This window comes from Pavona decussata, unplaced genomic scaffold, assembly GCF_977016875.1.
Source record: "Pavona decussata unplaced genomic scaffold, jaPavDecu1.1 SCAFFOLD_2, whole genome shotgun sequence".
In the NCBI taxonomy this organism is placed as follows: domain Eukaryota; kingdom Metazoa; phylum Cnidaria; class Anthozoa; order Scleractinia; family Agariciidae; genus Pavona; species Pavona decussata.
In genome coordinates this window covers 873173-891010 of record NW_028145426.1, presented here as the reverse complement: position 1 = coordinate 891010, position 17838 = coordinate 873173, and the positions used below count along the sequence as shown (strand labels likewise).

General features: G+C 38.8%; 1 protein-coding gene and 1 non-coding gene across 2 annotated transcripts in view; both read left to right on the top strand.

Moving 5' to 3' along the window:
• Nucleotides 1-17838, top strand: part of LOC146489883 (N-alpha-acetyltransferase 35, NatC auxiliary subunit-like) — a 30574-nt gene that overhangs the window by 10802 nt on the left and 1934 nt on the right. The window contains exons 8-28 of the mRNA XM_085114279.1: nt 700-774; nt 1080-1146; nt 1499-1542; nt 2825-2878; nt 3266-3355; nt 4842-4959; nt 6088-6176; nt 7132-7215; nt 7753-7812; nt 8508-8602; nt 9047-9113; nt 9528-9626; nt 10328-10381; nt 11097-11221; nt 11972-12054; nt 12208-12255; nt 12801-12883; nt 13875-13940; nt 14878-14988; nt 15953-16036; nt 17377-17457. Of these exons, the coding sequence (XP_084970405.1) occupies nt 700-774; nt 1080-1146; nt 1499-1542; nt 2825-2878; nt 3266-3355; nt 4842-4959; nt 6088-6176; nt 7132-7215; nt 7753-7812; nt 8508-8602; nt 9047-9113; nt 9528-9626; nt 10328-10381; nt 11097-11221; nt 11972-12054; nt 12208-12255; nt 12801-12883; nt 13875-13940; nt 14878-14988; nt 15953-16036; nt 17377-17457 (1677 nt within the window). The remainder of the gene's footprint in view (nt 1-699; nt 775-1079; nt 1147-1498; nt 1543-2824; nt 2879-3265; nt 3356-4841; nt 4960-6087; nt 6177-7131; nt 7216-7752; nt 7813-8507; nt 8603-9046; nt 9114-9527; nt 9627-10327; nt 10382-11096; nt 11222-11971; nt 12055-12207; nt 12256-12800; nt 12884-13874; nt 13941-14877; nt 14989-15952; nt 16037-17376; nt 17458-17838) is intronic.
• On the top strand, nt 13041-13114 carry Trnad-auc (transfer RNA aspartic acid (anticodon AUC)). Its single transcript has one exon. It is a non-coding gene; the product is annotated as a tRNA-Asp (tRNA).

Below are 17838 nucleotides of genomic sequence, written 5' to 3'. Positions count from 1 at the left end.
TAAAAATATTTAATTGTCATTAAGCAAGACCTAATTTTAAAAAAAAAATAACTGTCAGTGATTGAAGAATAATAGAATGATGTAAATGGAATAGCACTGAGTCATTAACTGGTTGTTTTTTGTTTGAGGTGTAATAAGAAATTTATAATTATTTTAAAATTATGTAGAAGGTGCATGTAATATCCCCTGGTTAAAACGTTAGCTCTATAATTGAAGGGTTTGGTGCAAATGAACCAACCTACATGTACAGTATAGTGCTTTCTACATTGCTTTTTATTTGTTGTTTTAGCTCCAATGTTTATCCGCTTCTTTGCGCTTTTTTGGTGATATAAATGGAAATCATGCCCATGATCTTGGGGTTTTATTGCAAACGAAGCACATTAAGCAAGAGACAAAACATTGGGGCAAAGTGAGGATCCAGTGAATCTGAGCTAAAATGCCAGAAAATGAAAGCACCATAGCTCAGTTATGCACTGAGCCCTTTTAAAAATTGTAATAAATGTTACCCCTTGAATCGTTTTTTGTGTCAAGGTTGTAAACCCTGTGGGAGTGGTCTTTTAGATTTCACGATAAATCATGAAATATCACTTATTTAAGCAGTCAGCTTCCATAATGGTAATCAGATCATTCATTAACCTAAGAAATTCATTTTAATATGATGGCTAAATAAATTTGAATGTACGATTATTTACTTTTCAGGCTTTCTGTATCGCCATGTTGAAGACATGCGATACCATCAAGACTATTGTTAACAGAGCTCAAGTGTTTGAAGAGGTAAGTCACCGAATTTCTGTTGTTGTCCTTACCTAAAAATATGCATATGTATGTATAATTATGTTGTAGTTAATTTTTTTTAAATTTTTCAAACCCGTTTAATTTGTATTTTCCTTTGTGCATTATTCATTACCATTATCTAAGACCAAGGAAAATAAAAATCAAACTGGTTTGAAAAATTTTAAACCAAAAAAAAAAAAATGAACCACAACACACATATGGGTAACTTACTTGACGGTGCAAGAAGACAGTAGATCTATTTAATTGAGCAGAAAAATTTTCTTTTGATTTGTTGTCCTTTGTAGGAAGATTTTCAAGCAATTACTTATGGATTTAAAATGGCATCTGATGTAACAGAGACAAGAGCAGCAGGTTTGCTTCAACACGAGTTTACAGTAAGGCATATCAGGCTATAAATTGTCTGAACCACATTTAGCCATCAGTTTATTTCAAAAAATGCAACCATAAATTATTGTATTATGAACATGCTTTTACATTTATTTCCTAATCAATGAATAAAAGACAGATACACAGCAAAGATGACTTTAAATACTATGTAAATCATTTCAGCGTGGAACATATTTGACATAAAATACTGTTAGTGTACCATGTAAATACAAGTCATGAATGCATCGATCAATGCGCTAAAAAATATTGTAAAAAAATTGTAATGGTGCATAGGAACATGTAATATTTATCCATGAGCATCTGTGTTTATTTTTAGGTATGCTTAAGGAGGCAGAGGAGGAAATTGTCAGAAAAGTTAAGGTACATGTAGCTGAGTAAAGAATTTAATAAATTCCATCATGATGAAATTTCAACTTTTAATTAACAAAACACATTGTACTGGTACCTGTACTGTACCTCCAGCATCAATGACAAGAAGCCATTTGTTCTTTGAATTTTGATCAATGTTTACTAGTTACCACATATTTTTTCTTTCTTTTTTTGCAACAAGTGTTTATAAATAATAATATGTAATTATCTCAATAATTGAAATTATTGTAAAATGTCCGTCATACAAGTGCGTGTTATTAATAAGTAAAATTAAATAAACGCAACTTTTTCTCACCAACAAGATTTTTTATTTGTAACCAGTGGAATTGTCCTGCCACATTTCTCGGTATGACCAGAGCTCAAATTCAATAAAGAAAATAAAATCAAACGAGCAAAAGCCACAGTTCTTACTCATCAGAAATAAATAAATTATTAGCTTTAGGATTAGAATGTAAAATGTGCAGCATTTAAACACAAGGCTCCATTTAGTGTCCACCAAACCTTGGAGGTGACAAGAGTAATCGTCCTGAATAAGATTCACCAGTGAAATCAGTACACGTACAGATGGCAGCCAGTGCTCCCCTCGCATCATGCACACACCTGTTTCCCTTCTTTCCTGGCTAACCCTTTTTTTAGTGCCTGCCATAAAGGGTCAAAACCTGCAAGATACACAAGAAGCAAAACTGTTTGAAAGACCAAGATATATATGATAGACTAATGGGACTCATGCGGTCCTTCTAACCCCATTTAAAGGAGCACTGTCACGGAGATTTTGATGTATTTTGACCACAACTACTCACAAATTAATGTAGAACTTTTTCTCTAGCATGAAATTGTTCGTAGACCACTGGGAGGAAAATATCAACTGATTTCTTCAATGAAGAACAAACCATTTAAACCTGTTTTCAGCAATTTCTCCAAAATACAGAGGAAGAACTTGAAAAAAATTGGCCAATTATTTCAAGTTGTAATCCATTTGCATCCAAGCCATCCGCAGCAAAAGATAACAAATACCAGCTTATCTATACTTGTAGGGCAATACTGAACCATTATTTCAACATTCCCATCAATACAAACATGTTTTTACACTAATTTAAGGCACACTAAAAACTGGTGACACTACCCCATTAAGTGGTTAACAAGTTGATCCAACATGCTGAGCCGTGTTGTTTTAGTACATACCTTTGACAATAGATGAGGGCTGTTATCATTTTCTTCACTCACTCTTCATGGGAATAAATAGTAGTTCTGATGTAGTTCCATTGATTTTCAGCCATTGAAGAGTCAGCTGAGAGAGGAATCAGAGTGTGATTCTGAGTTGTTGCAGGTACAAATTGATCTTATTATAAACACCTCTTGTGGTCAACAACTATTCAACAGACATAGCCACTTGCTCTGTGGCTAAAATAAATAAATAAATAAATAACCTGTATTTACCCTCAGCAGTGTTTATAGCACAAATGCTAGTGGGACCGAGCATTAAACTGCACAAAGAAATTGGAAATAACATGATTAATAAATCCCAACTGGCAGGAGCCAGATCAGCTGGCTATTTACAAGCGCAGCCAGTGAAGGAATTGAACTCGGGGCTACCGAGAAACAGCTCCAGCTAGCGGTGAGAGCGGGACTTCCCATAAACATGTAGTTAAGCAAACTTTATAAGATGCATCACTGAAATGTTTGACATATTGTCTGTGTTCATATTTTCTTGTAGGGCCAAGTCAAGGGATATGAAGCTGTGTTAGCCAGATTAAAGTTCTACAAAGCATTCTACCTCACACTAGTTGCTCTTGAAAAGTCAGAGGTCAGATAGCAAGTATTACATTAACCTAAATGTGAGACAGTCACTTATCAAAAATCCTACTTAATCAGATGCATACGCATCTGGAATACTCTTGCAGATGAACTTAACTTGTGTATAGACAGACTCACAATATTTAAGGATGTTATGTCCATGTATTATTTCTCCACCTTAGGTAACTACGACTGCAAAAACCGCATACCTTTAAATCTGTATGCCTTAAGTGCAACAAGTGCCGCAGTCTCGCTTGCCCCATCTCCTGCTACTTCTAGTTTTAACTTTTCCCTCAGTTCCTGTCTGTTTATTTTAAATTTTTCTAATGTATTGGGTCCGCAGTAATTGGCTTGTGCTGTTGCAGGTTCCCTGCCATATTGTGTTCTTATTGTATTCTGTAGGTTGTTGATCATTATTGTAACATATTATCTGTTGGCAAAGCTAATAAAATAACAATAAAATAAATTTACAATAATAATGAAATTAATACCTAGGCTTGTTTTCAGGAATTAACAATTATTAATTCATTCTAAATAAAGGAAGCCTCCCAGGCAGTCGTTTTGAGGGAGAGTCTTCATTTATTATCCTCCTATCCACAAACGCCTCCTTTCCAAAAAAAACCTCGTTCCTTTGCTATTGTCTACACATGACCAATCAAATAACTCATTTGACTAGGCTTCAGGACTTCCTGTGGAAAATTATTTTTAATGGATCATCAATAATTTGTAAATGGAACACATTCCAAATATATGGTTTGTGGGAAGGAGAGTTACAACGACTCACCTCAAGACTGTGTGGGAGGCTAGCATTGAACAGAATTGAAGCAGAATTGAACAGGAATTAGTTCAGAACAAAAGAAACAAGCAAGAAAGAGGATAGAGTTCCAAATGAAGGAAATGTATGTAAGTGGGGAGGTATTGGTTGAGGAAAAATGCATTCACTTGTGATTGCAAAGAAATGCAGGAGCCTAATGCTTTAGGAAAAGGATTTTTAGGGAAAGAGAGTTAACTTCTGAAAAAGTACATTGAAAAGATTGTTGAGCAGAAAGTAAAGCTGTTGTGAAATTATCACATTTTTTTTTAGATAAAGGATAGAATTCAAAAAGTTGGGTCAACCTGAAAGAAATTGTGAGCTCACACGGGAAAGCGTACACGAAGTTGAAACGCTTATCCGTTCTTAGCCTCGTTGTCCATTCGTTTGCCACCTTCGAACGGCCAGCTCTTTCCGTTGGGTTAATTTATTCATTCCGTTCAGTTGTTAGGCTAGCGGAAATTATATTAAACCCTCCAAGAAACTGACGCAGATTTTTCACAAGTTAAGTCTAAGGAGAGTTTATTTTCCATATTGTAATAAGGTAACAATTGTACAGTTATCTACACTATTTTGTTTTTTTCTTTCAAGACACTTGTGTAACCAATGAATGAACTGGACCTATAACTGTAGCAAATGTTAGTTTTTCTCTTAATTTGCCTTCATGTGTGGTGTGTGTTTTCAGGGATCAGGTGTACCCACAGCCAAGCAGTTGCTAAGCACTGCATTTTCTCAGATTGAACCAATCCGGCAAACAATTGAACTGGGTATCCAGCCTGTACCAACTGAGGAGAACAAACAAGGTGATGCCTACATTACAAAGTTAAGATATATCTTAATTTATTGTCTCATAAATATAGGCCATTGTTCTTCCAACAGTAGACTGCTGTCAAAAAACAATACGCCTTATCTTCTGAGGGCTTCTTGAAACTGGTCCCTATAGGCTTCAAGAAATTAGACTTGCACACTAGTACAAAAATCCACATAAATCCTTTTGACTTTTGCAAACCCTTTGCACCAAAGCAAGAAGATTTGTGAGTGAGTATACCATCTGAAAATCAAACAGATTTCATTCTTTATGATAGATGAAAAGCTTATTTGTATTTGTTGGCAAAACCGACCTCTTTGAACGACACTGCCCCCTATTACAGTGATATTTTTGTGCAGTTTAGGACTATGTGGGAAAAGCAGATTTAGCAAGGGCTGTTGGAATACAAAAAGAAAATTGGAAGTAACCAGGCATTTTTCAAAGATAATTGAGCAAGCAGTGTATGACGTTTAAGTCCAAACTGAAGCTTCAGAATTTTCTCCAAAAAATGCGTAGTTAACCGCAGTTTTCTTTTGGCGTCCAACAGACGTTGCTAAGATCTACTTTTCCCACATAGTCTCACCCCCTACTAGTTTTTCAACTACTGCTTCCTTCCGCAACTTTGTTACTGAGCACATGTTTCAACGTTTGCACAATTACTTTGACATATTCCATCCCTGTACCTGGTCAATTGTACGATCCTGCCCCTGCCATCCCTAGTTTTTTAGCGTCTTTTAAATTTGGCATCTTTTGGTTGATCGTGTTTTAATTATTATTTGTATCATGGGAGGTGCCTCGCGTCCCGTTCGCACCTGCCCTTTTGACCTTATCACTTTAAATCACTTTGCACATATATTTCGTTTCTTCCTGGCTGTTTAATTTGCTGTATGTAACATGTGTAATAGTCAATAAAGCTGTTAAAAAAAGAGTCGTGGAAAAATATAGTACTTCTATCTTGCCTTGTTAGGATTCTTGTAGCTCTTCACAGCCAAGCTAAAATAGACAACTTACAGTACTCTTTTTACATGAATGAAATTAATCGAAGTATCTTTAGTTATTAAAAGTAGTTATTTTTAGTAACAAATACCAAAGTCTAATCACTCTACGACTTTTTTCACCCCAGGGAGTATTATGGGCTTTGAACCACTTGTCAATCAAAGACTTCTCCCGCCATCATTCCCAAGATACACTGCAATCTTTGGAAGAGAACAAGTAAGTAAGCGTGTTGCTATGGAATCAATGAAAACATCGTTATAGATAGAAATCTTTGAGAACTCCACATTGGGCATGGAAACGCTCTCCCTCCTCCTCTCTCCAACATCAGGGTTTGGTTCTCCCAAACGCCCCATCATGTTTCTTAAAAAAAAAAAACAACTCTAGTCAGATCAATTCACCAGTGACAACAAGCTTTCTCCATTCGTACTCATCCCTGGCCAAGCTCTCGATCTATAATTCTGTGCCAACACGAAGAGTTTTTCGTCAATTTATCACTACACAAGACTCCCTCTGCATCACTGATCCTAGCAGTTTGTAGGTTTTGTGTCACACACAAACTTTGACAGTGGATACCCGGCCATGAGTCTCCTGGTACAGTCGAGCCTCCCGTAAGTGGACACCCTTTGGACCAGAAAAAGTGCCCGCTTAAGAGAGGTGTCCGCTTATAGGAGTGTTTGTATGTAGCTGAGAACATGACCAAGTGTCTGCTTACGAGAGTGTAGTTCAGTGATTAGAACATCAGACGGGCGTGCGGATGGTAGATGCCCATAGGAAAACACAGTTTAGATAATAGAAAAGACAACTGTCCGTGTTTTATGAAATTGATAGAACAACTGACAAGTGGAGGTGCCTAAAAGGACAGTAAACGCTAGTAACACTGGAGCACTGGAGCATCCGAACTAGTAATCGGTCTTAGGTTCGACTCCTGATAGGAGCACTCGGATTTCTTTTTTCCGAGTATGCCTGTGTCGCTTACTGAATATTACATCATTCTCAACACTAGTCTACATCACAAACTTTTTTCCTGTTGCTCGCTCTTGATGTTGCAAACAAAGTTGATGCTCGGCTCGCGTTACTTGGAGGCGGGGAAGGCGGGGGAAAATAGATATACTCCTCTCAGTTGTACATATCTACATTTAAATACATGGCAACTGTTTTACTTTCAATTTAGGCTATTGATTATACAGAAGGAATGGTCAAACGACTTCTACACATCTGCGAAGTAGGGAACTACGGATCTCTCCACGTTATTATTGTATGTATTAGTTCTATGAATTTTCTGTGCTATGTTGAGATAATAGAAATCCTCGTCAGCTATAGAAGTTGTTGACTATCGCTCATTTTGACGACTTTTTTTACGATTCACCAAAGGCTGGTTTCCATATGATCGCGGATCACAGATCGCAATGAGGTCTGCGATCGTCTGCGATCATATGGAAACCAACCTTTAAGTATAACATGGTTCTATCTTCTGCGATCGTCTGCGATCGTGATCGCAGGATCGCAGACGATCGCAGAAGTAGTTTCCATATGATCGCAGACGATCGCAGACCTTATTGCGATCTGCGATCTGCGATCCGCGATCATATGGAAACCAGCCTTAAAGAGATTTCCTGCAAACGATTGCTCAGGTACCACGGACAACAAAATAAATGTTCAAGATCTTTAGTAATTCTCTAAGGCGTACGAACAACATGGGCAGATCTATCTGAAGTCACTACTCAGTCAGAGATGGTTATAGGTGCAAACCTGATTAGTTCCTTGAAAAAAAAATTGTCCTCTTTTCTTGCAGGATTTCATTTCTGAATTTAGTAAGAAGCGGCCGTGTGTTTTAACACGCTCGTATTTGCAGGTGAGTTTGCTTGTTTGCAGTTTTTTCCCGGCTAGCTTTTGTTTTTGTTTTTTTTTATGACAAGAAAATTTTAGCTGGTATTGAAGGACAAAAATGTTTACATGTTATTAAAAGTGTGAGTTACGAATTCGGAAATGCCATAGAAAATACCATAAAGAGAAGCGTTTAGAGAAAACTATCTTTGTAGACAAAATCTTTAAGGAGAGGCACACAGGAAGATTTCCCTACTAAAAACACGTCACTAATTCTTTGTTAACACAGATCAAGGATATAAAATAAATTCTTGAAAGGAGAAGAATCAGACTAATCTTTTTCGTCGTGAAAAAGAAAAGTTTTCTATAAAATAAAATACGTGCCTAATTACTTAAAAATTACCCAAAGTGGGTATTTTGCAAGATGAATTGGTCCATTTTTAATGGAAAAGGGTGATATTTTAAATGTCGTAACAAAAACAAAAGGTGTCAATTTTAGACGTTAATGATTATCGTTACACAAACGAACGTTTCAGTGAGCCATGTTCAGCTTATTATTATTATTATTTTTTTAATTAGACTTGGTAGCGTCTTAAACGTATGTTCATTAACTAAGTTTCAGATCAAAATGTTGTGAGAAAAAATTCTTGCAAGACGTTTTAGCATAGACATTGTATATTTGTTGGTTTTCGGTAACTATTGTTTTGTTTTCGTTCCCTTTAGCTCCTCGTATGGCAAAACAACAATCTTTTAGGAAAAGCTGAGACGATACGAGAAGCGATCAGAACGTTCAACAGCCCGCCATCAATTGCTGAGAAGTAAGAGAACCTGCTACCTTTCAAGAAGCGCCGCTGCTTCGTGGCGCCATTGTTTTCCCCAGAAAGTCGTCATCTGAGTTCCTTCTATATAATTCTACAACAATGATAGAATGTGACCTCGACACGGGTAGTCATGGTATTATGAATTAGTCAAGATGAAGAAGAGCCTCTAATTTTGGCAATAGTTCCTTGGTCTTTATTTCGTCTGTTTTGTCGGCTAGTTTGATGGGGTTTGTAACACAGTTTGAGTATTATCAAGTATTAATCCCCCCCCCCCCCCACCCTTGTTGGTGGTTAGAGCATCTGGCCTAAGCATGAAAGTTCTAAAGTTGACTCCCGGTGGGGAATCAAGATGTTCATACCAAGCTAAATACAGGTTACTTTTCCCTTTTCTTGATCGCCAGTGATCGTACACTTATCTGCTCGTCTATGACTCCTTTGCAGGTCTTCACTTAGTAATAATCCCAAAGCAAATGAACTTGCTGATACCTTTATTAGCCGAGCGGCCAGGGTAAGTGTTACCTAAAGAGACCTCCGATAACAGCCTTCATTGCGTCTTACTCTAATCTGTTTTCCTAGTCTTTGAAATGTAACGTTTAACTGACCTTCATGCGACTGACACACTTGTGGCCGTCGGATTCTTGGTCAAATTAGACATTGACATTAGATTGGAGTGAACCCGGGGGACAGGGACTGAAACCAACAACAAACACATCCCATTGTTATATTAAATTGGGGATTTGAGAACCTAGGCTATATTTGTGCTTCCCTAAAATAAGTATCAACTTAAGAGGCTGGTAAGGTTTGAGATTAATTTGTACGTTAGTTTTTCTTCAGACGAGCGATAATGAGACATGCCTTGGAGTCCCTTAGCATGCGTCCGCTATCTTAACTCCTAACTTGCCTTTGCTGTGGTGAATTTCAGCCTGTGAAATCGATTATTCATGCACTTGGTCATAATCGCGCTCGGCAGAGAGACAAGTTGGCGCATCTTCTGGAGGAATTTGCTGCACTGCAAGACGAGGTACAACACTCCATTTCATTGAAACGTTTGAACCACCTTGCACAGTATAATCAATAGCACCGCGGGAAAGTATTGCTTAGTGGCTTTCATTTCAATGGGCCTTTGTACTAACTGATCACATGGTAAAACGTCCGCCATTCTGGATGGCAAAAAAGCATGGCATCGAGAACAAAGAAAATTCAAGCTTGACAAGTTGGAATTCCTTTGTGTTCGCATCTACAACATTCTTTTGCCATCCACTATGGCGGAGTTTGTACCATGTGACCAGTTAGTGCAAAATGCCCATTGGACTTGAGAATTTCATTCACAGGTTTAAAAGTCGTACGTTGTATTAATAAAAGGATTTGAATGATCACACTTACCATACCATACTTTTTTCTTTTTGTTTACAAAAAAAAATTATTCTAATACTAAAGAACAGGAAGAGCAGAAATAGCAGCACTGGCCAATACCTCAAATTATTTGAATGGTTACACTGTTGGATATCATTTACAGACTCTAGAGTCTCCTTGACTTTTACAAAATAGAAAAAGAAAACCATAGGAGAGCACTGCCCGGGGTAGCTTGCATTCCAACGGTGCCCACGTTGTAGGATTTTATGTGCAAACTTAAAAGGTTGCATCGCAGAACCTATCCCTCCTCCACTGAAAGAGTTCACTAGGGTTGTTTACATTCACTAAGTTATATTTTGTAATTAACAGGCTGACAAAGTGGATGCACAACTTCATACCCTGTTAATCAAGGTCGAACCCCAGGTATGAGCGATGATACCGTGATGTTTTTACGCCTTATCCTCGCTCACAGTTTAACAGTGATAAATGAGATAAACATTTACTGGTATACAGTCAAAATGTCTCTGCATCTCCCTCGATAGTCTTAGCAAAACTGCGTCGATAGGAGAAATTAGCGGGAAATCGTCGGGAAATAGTTGGAAAATTAAAAATAAATCCTCTGAAAGCTCTTAATTAGTATGGTTTATATAATTATGATATTAAACTGAACTTCGGTTTTACTTTAAAATATATATTTTCTACATCACTCCTTCAGAGAAAATTGTGTTGGTTATGATACCACCAAAACCACGACGTTCTACGTCTCTTTAAGCCTTTTCTCCGGAGATCAGATTGTCAAGAACTCTGCACAAAGCTAGCTTTTTATCCAGACCGTTTCAGTACACTTCTTCCGTTCTCCTTTTACAATTATTTCCCTTTTTGCAACAATGGGAAATAAACTTCAGTCCCATCTACACACGGTACCTTCTATGTTCCACAGCACTCCCTCTGAGAAAATTGTGTTGGCTATGTTTTCAATTCAAACTTTCTTTCAAACAAGACCGCGAAGTGATTCGTTTCTTTCTCTCCGGTTTTTTATTTTTTGTTTTCGGAGTTCCAATTGGGACTTACAAAGTTAGCCACTGTCCAATATACTTGTACCCTTATTTTTTACAATCGTTTCCTTCTTGTCTTGTAGCGTCAGCATTTTGCTTGTTTTGGTTCGTGGGTGTTGTACCACACTCTGAATATTATGATTCAATATCTGTTATCTGGGTTTGAACTGGAGCTGTATGGTCCACACGAGTATCACTACGTGTTTTGGTGAGTCAGCCATTATTTCACAGTGATTTGAGCGGTTTTCAGTCGAGTATCGTGAAACCAAAACCAAAGTAATTACTCCGGCTAATCACGTGACACGCAATCAGTGCACTGAACCAATCAGAACTCTAAGCAATACATGTAACCGGCACCAAGCGCGGGAAGACGTGTTGTGAGCAAATAGCGATTGAAATCGGCCTGGCTTCTCATTGGTTGAGAAAGTGGCGCGAGTTTTGTTAACCAATCACAGAGCATAGTAAAACAAAACTAAAGCAAACACAAAATCACTTTCGACACTCAATTGAAATCTGCTCGATTTCACACTGTTTATGAAACTGAAGAAACATTCAGATTTGTCCTCTGACCGGTCCGAACATTGCTATACTTTCAGAGCTTTAATACGGATCGCTTACAGATTGTTTTCTCTTGTTTGTGGTCTTGAAAGAAATGTTCAATGGTAAATAGTTTTTCTTGTGTCTGGGCTTCCAATTCTCGCGAAAAGTGTGCGAAAGAATTATTTTAGTACGTTATTACTTCCGTTTTCTAGCGCTCGTGTTTGCCCAAAGTAGATGTACATTGGCGGGAGAAGTTTATAAAAGAACCATATTAATCTATACTATTCCGTTCATATATGTCTCATTCTTTTTTGTTTGTTTTTTTTAATAGTTCACTAACATCTTAACAGTTGTATGTTTTGGGTGTCATTTTGTGATAAAAAGAAAATTTGCTGACGTTATTTTGCCAACATTAAAGGTACCTGGAATTTCTGTTCGGTTGGCATATGACGTGTCTAAACCGCGCAGAGAAACTACTGCAGGCTCAAGAAACCGCATTAGGTAAGGTTCTCTGTCTTTGTTGTTGTTGTTGTTGTTGTTGTTGTTCAGATGCTGTTGTTCTGTCTAAAAACCGTTTGGACTCCCTTAAATGTTTATTACCAGACTCTAGGGTTGGTAACAAGTCATTAACTTTAGGCATTTTTCTTGCTGTAGAGCAGAAAAGCGGTCGCAGTGGAAAGAAAAATAAGAAGAAAAAGAAAGGTGAGACATTTCATTTGTCTGGTTTCTTTTACTGGTTTTCTTCACCCAATTGGTGACTCGTAATCGATGTATCATGCGTACAGCTTATGGTTTTGAACAGTTTACCACAAAGTCGGGAAAGTTGGGTTGAGATAAATAAATAAAATAATAAATAATCAAATTTAATGTCAATGGCACGGGGAGTGCTTGCGCAATCTCCCGAGCCAGAAGCTCGTGAGAAAGTGTTTGACAGTAATCCAGATTGAATTATAGCGAGGACGAGAACCAACAACGTGCTCAACCCACATATGACGCCAAGTCCGGGAAACCCGGGCCACATCGGTGGGAGGCGAGTGCTCTCACCACTGCACCATCCATGTTCCTAAATGTAGATGTAGATGGAACACATTGTTTTAGCTCGTTCTTGGTGCCTGTGGAACGTCAGCTGGATGCCTACAGATGACAAATAGGGGATAGGAAGCTGCAGATGGACAAACTCGCCAGAGTGACGGTTCCTTGAGTATTACAAGTTGTTATACCACTGAATTCTCTTTTATTTGTTTAAGCGAGTGAAAAAGCCATTCAAGAACACCAGGGAATGTGGCACCTGTATCAAGGAATGAGACACTTGTGTCAGGGATATCTAAGGGTAAATAGACAATAAATGGATCAGAGAATTAACTCTGCAGTGTGTGTTAAGGTGAATGTAGTGTACGTTCTTGCTAGCGGTATAACATTTATTTGTCCCCTCCACATTCACATTTGCCGCAATTACTACCATTATCACGCTCGACTTGCTCCGGTCTGTCCTCGTAGCTCAGTCGGTAGAGCAACGGACGATCAAATCCGGCGGTCGTGAGTTCAATTCTCGCCGAGGTCGGAGATCTTTTTCTCTGCCTCGTTTGATCTTCCATTAACTTACAAGGGCTAACGCTCAGTAGGAAATTCATGGGTTCACTTTACCGCTTCAACAAACACTGTAGAGTTAATTCTCTGATCCATCATTTGTGTTCTTAGTGCTAGCGGCACAACATTTATTTGTACTACATGTACAATAATGTTGGTCTCGCCTCAGGATTTTATCTACGTGTTCAAAAGATAGAACCACTTTGCGCAACAAGCTTACCATGGGGAAAATGTACACAATAGTTTTTATTTGAATGGTCAAACGCCTGTGTGTTTTTGTCCACACACTCAAAAGTCACAACCTTTTTGTACCACAAAAACTTAAAGTACCGCTCAATAACTTTAAAACGGCGACACCTTAGTTCTTAACTTAGAACCATCTTGAGAAGAAAACAAATAAACAAGAAAAGAGAGAATGAAAGAAACGACACCGCTGGAACGTATTACCCAACGTTCTCATTTGAGAGGTCACTGTAGAACTTTGTTGACGGTCTCAAAAGTTTGAACCGTCTTGTCTAGCGTAATAAACAGCATTTGAGATAGTATGGTCAGTAGCTTAGTGTCATGTGAATAGTCACAAGTTAAGTTTTTATTAATTCACATACCCAAAGTTTAGAACTGTCTTTAGAACAGAGCAAACACCAGTAAAATGCACCACAGAAAAGAACTGATCATTCACTTTAGTAGTTACCCAGACACTTTAGGCTCTAATGGAATTGTTTGTCATTCACCAGGCTCTTGAAGGCTTTGAACTACAAGAGAAGACAAGAAAACCTGAAGATAAATTTGGATCGGAAAAGGTAAGAAATGAACGATATTGTGTTCGTATTTGTGAAGTAAAAAGGATAAAGACCGCCATTAGAAAAACGCGAGGTTTTACATACATTGCAACCGGAAACGAAGAATGTTCGCAGTTGAGCAATCCGCAAAATAGTCCGTCCTCTTAGAACGGCCAGTTCTTAACCTGAGTATCACGCCTTCCGAAGGGGAGAGGGAAGGGGGAGGAGTTTCCTCTCCCCGCTCCTCCCAGAAAAGCCAGTTACTCAAGCTAACCAATTCTCATCTATGTGCACCTTTTTACGGACACTTGTGGGCTCTTTTTACTTTGAGATATACCTCGCTGAGGAATACTCGTATTCAACCATGAAGGATCTTGAAGAAACACTCTTGAGCGAATACTAAATCTTACTAAAAGAGCGGAAGAAAGACACGTGGAACGATTTTCAAAATACTGGCAAAATAGTAGAACTCACAGCAGCACGTTAAAGTACTGCTCGATAGCTTACATTTGACTAGTAGCATATTCAGCGGTCCTTGCACGGTCCTTACAGTCCTTTTTACATGCAGCAAATGCTGATGTCCAGTGACCTCAAAATACATTTATTTCTTGCAGTTTCTCTGTTATCTTTCAATAATCAATGCGTAGTGACAGGTTTTTAGAAAAAGAAGATGTGTCGTCGACAACAGCTTATGAGCTCAGCCGTCGTTTATCTCCTACTTCCACTATGCTCCCCCTCCCTCCCCTCCCCCTTTCAAAAAGGGGTGTCGAGTGTTGACACGTGACTAAATTCAGAGGTTTCGTAAAGAAGACGACAAATTCCCGAACTATGTTTTTAAATAGATGAATTTTTTAATCCGATTTTTTCGGTGCCGGTGACTGATAAATTCATCTATCATTTATTCATCAGGCTAAAATATATACCATTACATTTCTTTCACGTATTTTTTCGTCAACAGCTGCGATTTGACCGTCGTTTCCAGCCATTCCAAACTGTGGACACCCCACAGCTCATGGTTTACTCTCACTATAAGGAGTACAGTAACATGTCCAAGATGAACGCTTCACAGGTAACCACCGAGCATGGCATTACAGATACGAACTCCAGTGCTCTAATTTAATCATTCTGGCATGCGGACTGCAAAATATAAATAAAAAAACTGCCTAGTTTACTCATGCGCCGGACTGTAAACCGGGAGGTCACCCCGAACAGCACTCAGGTTCTTATAATAACGTAGGACGAAGAGGCTGTCTTTGCAGTCACATCTGCAAATGGTATGATCTCCACGTGGATCGAAGGAACTCGTAAAAATGGCGAACTGCAATTTGTGATTTCCAATTTGTAGATGTAAAAGAATCCCGGAGAACGTGTGTTTGACCACTCTCAAGGAATAGACCATTTCCGAGTTACTTTGAACCTCATTATGAAAGCGAGGCTAAGTGCATTTTTTTCATTAAAATTAGTTTTCATTCATATGCAAACAAAACTAATTTTCATATGAAAAGTTTTGCACTTAGCGTCGCTTTCATAGTGAGGTTCTCAGCAACTCGGAAATGGCCTATTCATTGGATATTGAGCGATTTTATTTCATTTGGTGAAGGGTGCGGTGGGTTAGTGGTTACATGAGCAAGGGATATTCGTATTGAGTGAATCAGTCATATTTTCACATAGGATCGCTGTGATGATCTGTTATATCAAAGGAACAAAATAAGTTAACGAGTAAAAGCAAGATATAACGTACTATGTGAAAATATGGTTCACCGGAGAGGACTCCAACCTCGGTCTCCTGTATTCAACTGCAAGACAGGAGTGATAACCATTACACTACGGGCGAACCACGTATGACGTCAGTTGTGATAAGGGGGGGGGGGGGGGGAGTAGCAATACTACTAGTTGCTTCATGCTGCAGAAACCAGATTAAGGTCCGGTCGTGTGGGCTAACTGTGGCTCACAAAAGACTTCACACTTTATTTCATTTGAATTTGTAAGAGTCATTCATATGAAATGATGAAACCGTTGTGATTTCCTTTCAGAGCACAGACCTGTTTGTGATGGCGTCAAATTCCTTTCAGCAAGCTAAGTCCATATTTGAATTGGTGAATAATGTACATAGTGAGGTGAGGAGTTTTAGAGTGAAGGAAGGACGAGTCTTCAGTTTGATAATCAGATTATGAAATGATAGGGAAATTGACGCGCTGTGATTGGTTATTATATGTCGTTTGCTTCATACCTACATGTATGCCACTGCTTGCCACTGCATGATATTAGCATTATAAAGAAAATAAAGGGAGATATAAAGAATTGACCATAAGAGGACACAGAAAAAATCTGAACCCCAGATGGGATTCGAACCCACGACCTTAGAGCATCCGATCTAGAACACGGGTTCTAGATCGGATGCTCTAACCTCTGAGCTCTCTGAGCTACGGAGGACTCGTTGACGAGGTCATTTTTGTGTTTGCTTTATAACAGGCTTAATTGGAGTTAAAATAGAAGAAGCCTATGTCAAGAGTTTGAGCGCGCAAAGCCTGTACAATGTTGTAAAGGAAAGTGTATATGCACTTAGGTCGCGCTGTTTAAATTCTAGCGTGCTTATATAACTCAACAATGCACACGGGTGTATTTACTAGTTTCCTTATGATCTGATTGTGTAGGTGCGGTGGTGTAGTGTTTAACACGTCGAATTTTCAATCGGCCTTTTTTTTTTCGGTCGGAAGATTGCAGGGCCGGTGGTTGGAGGTTTGATTGGGCTCTGCATTGCTATGTTGTTTCATTAGACAGGAAGCTTCGCCCCACATTGTCTCTCTTCACCCAGGTGTGGCGAAATACTGCTGGGGGTAACCCTGCGATGGACTTAGTAACATCCGATCCAGAGAGATTACAATACTCCAGGGACGAGTTGCATAAAACTTAACAGCGGGCGTAAATGCTATCGTCAGACGTTAAAATACTGCATGTGACTGGGATGAAGGTCTGGCTTTAGCCTGTGAACAGGCTCCCAAGTGGGGTATAGGGCGAAGACAAAAATCGAACACTGCGCTCCACCCGCCCGGCTCGCGGATTTTTCTTTTCGCCCTATACCCCACTTGGGAGCCTGTTCACAAGCTAGTCTGGCGTTAGCAGTTACGCCGGACGTTAAATTTTATGCAACTCACCCCTGGTTACTTCAACTAAGGCTTATAGTACGGCTTTACCTATGATCTGTTAGGAGGGCTGGAAGTTGTTGCTTTGGTTTCATCACCATCATCATCATCATTATCATCAAGATCATAGTCATCATTTTAAAATTTATTTTTCTTAACTATATCGAACACTAGCCTTTACACTACTGTCCGTGTGACGAGGGTACAACACCGACACACATTGTCGTAAATGGCTCTAAGATACAGAGTGTAGGAAACTTGATTTTTCAAGAATTATTCTCGAACTCAAACTCAAACTGGCCTTTTTCCTTCAGGTTACGTTGTTGCTAAAAGTAACGAAGACGAACCTTGTAGTTACAAAACTAGCAGCTGGAGGCCACAAAAAGGATTCTAAGGTACGTGTTCAAAAATGTACAAACAAAATTATGGCCATGGTCTGTTTACAGCCGTTACTCACTGTACTCGAGCGAACCGTGCGTGCTCTGAACAACAACCAGCGGAGAGCCTGAGAAAAGTGTCCGCCTCATTCTCCCATCCCCACTAGTGCCTTGGCGTTCGTGTTCATTAAATTATTTCGCTCGCCAAGGTCTGTAAACAGCTAGTCAGTGTTTCCATAACTTGGATGTAAACTTCAGAAGCTGATTGTGGTTTACATTTAAACAATAGGATGTTTGTAAAAGAGGCTTTCTTCTGCTTCCCTTCCGGTCATTTTTTCTGTATTAAGCCGAGACAAAAAGTTAACTTAATAAATTATTTCAAGTCAAATGGTTCGTTGA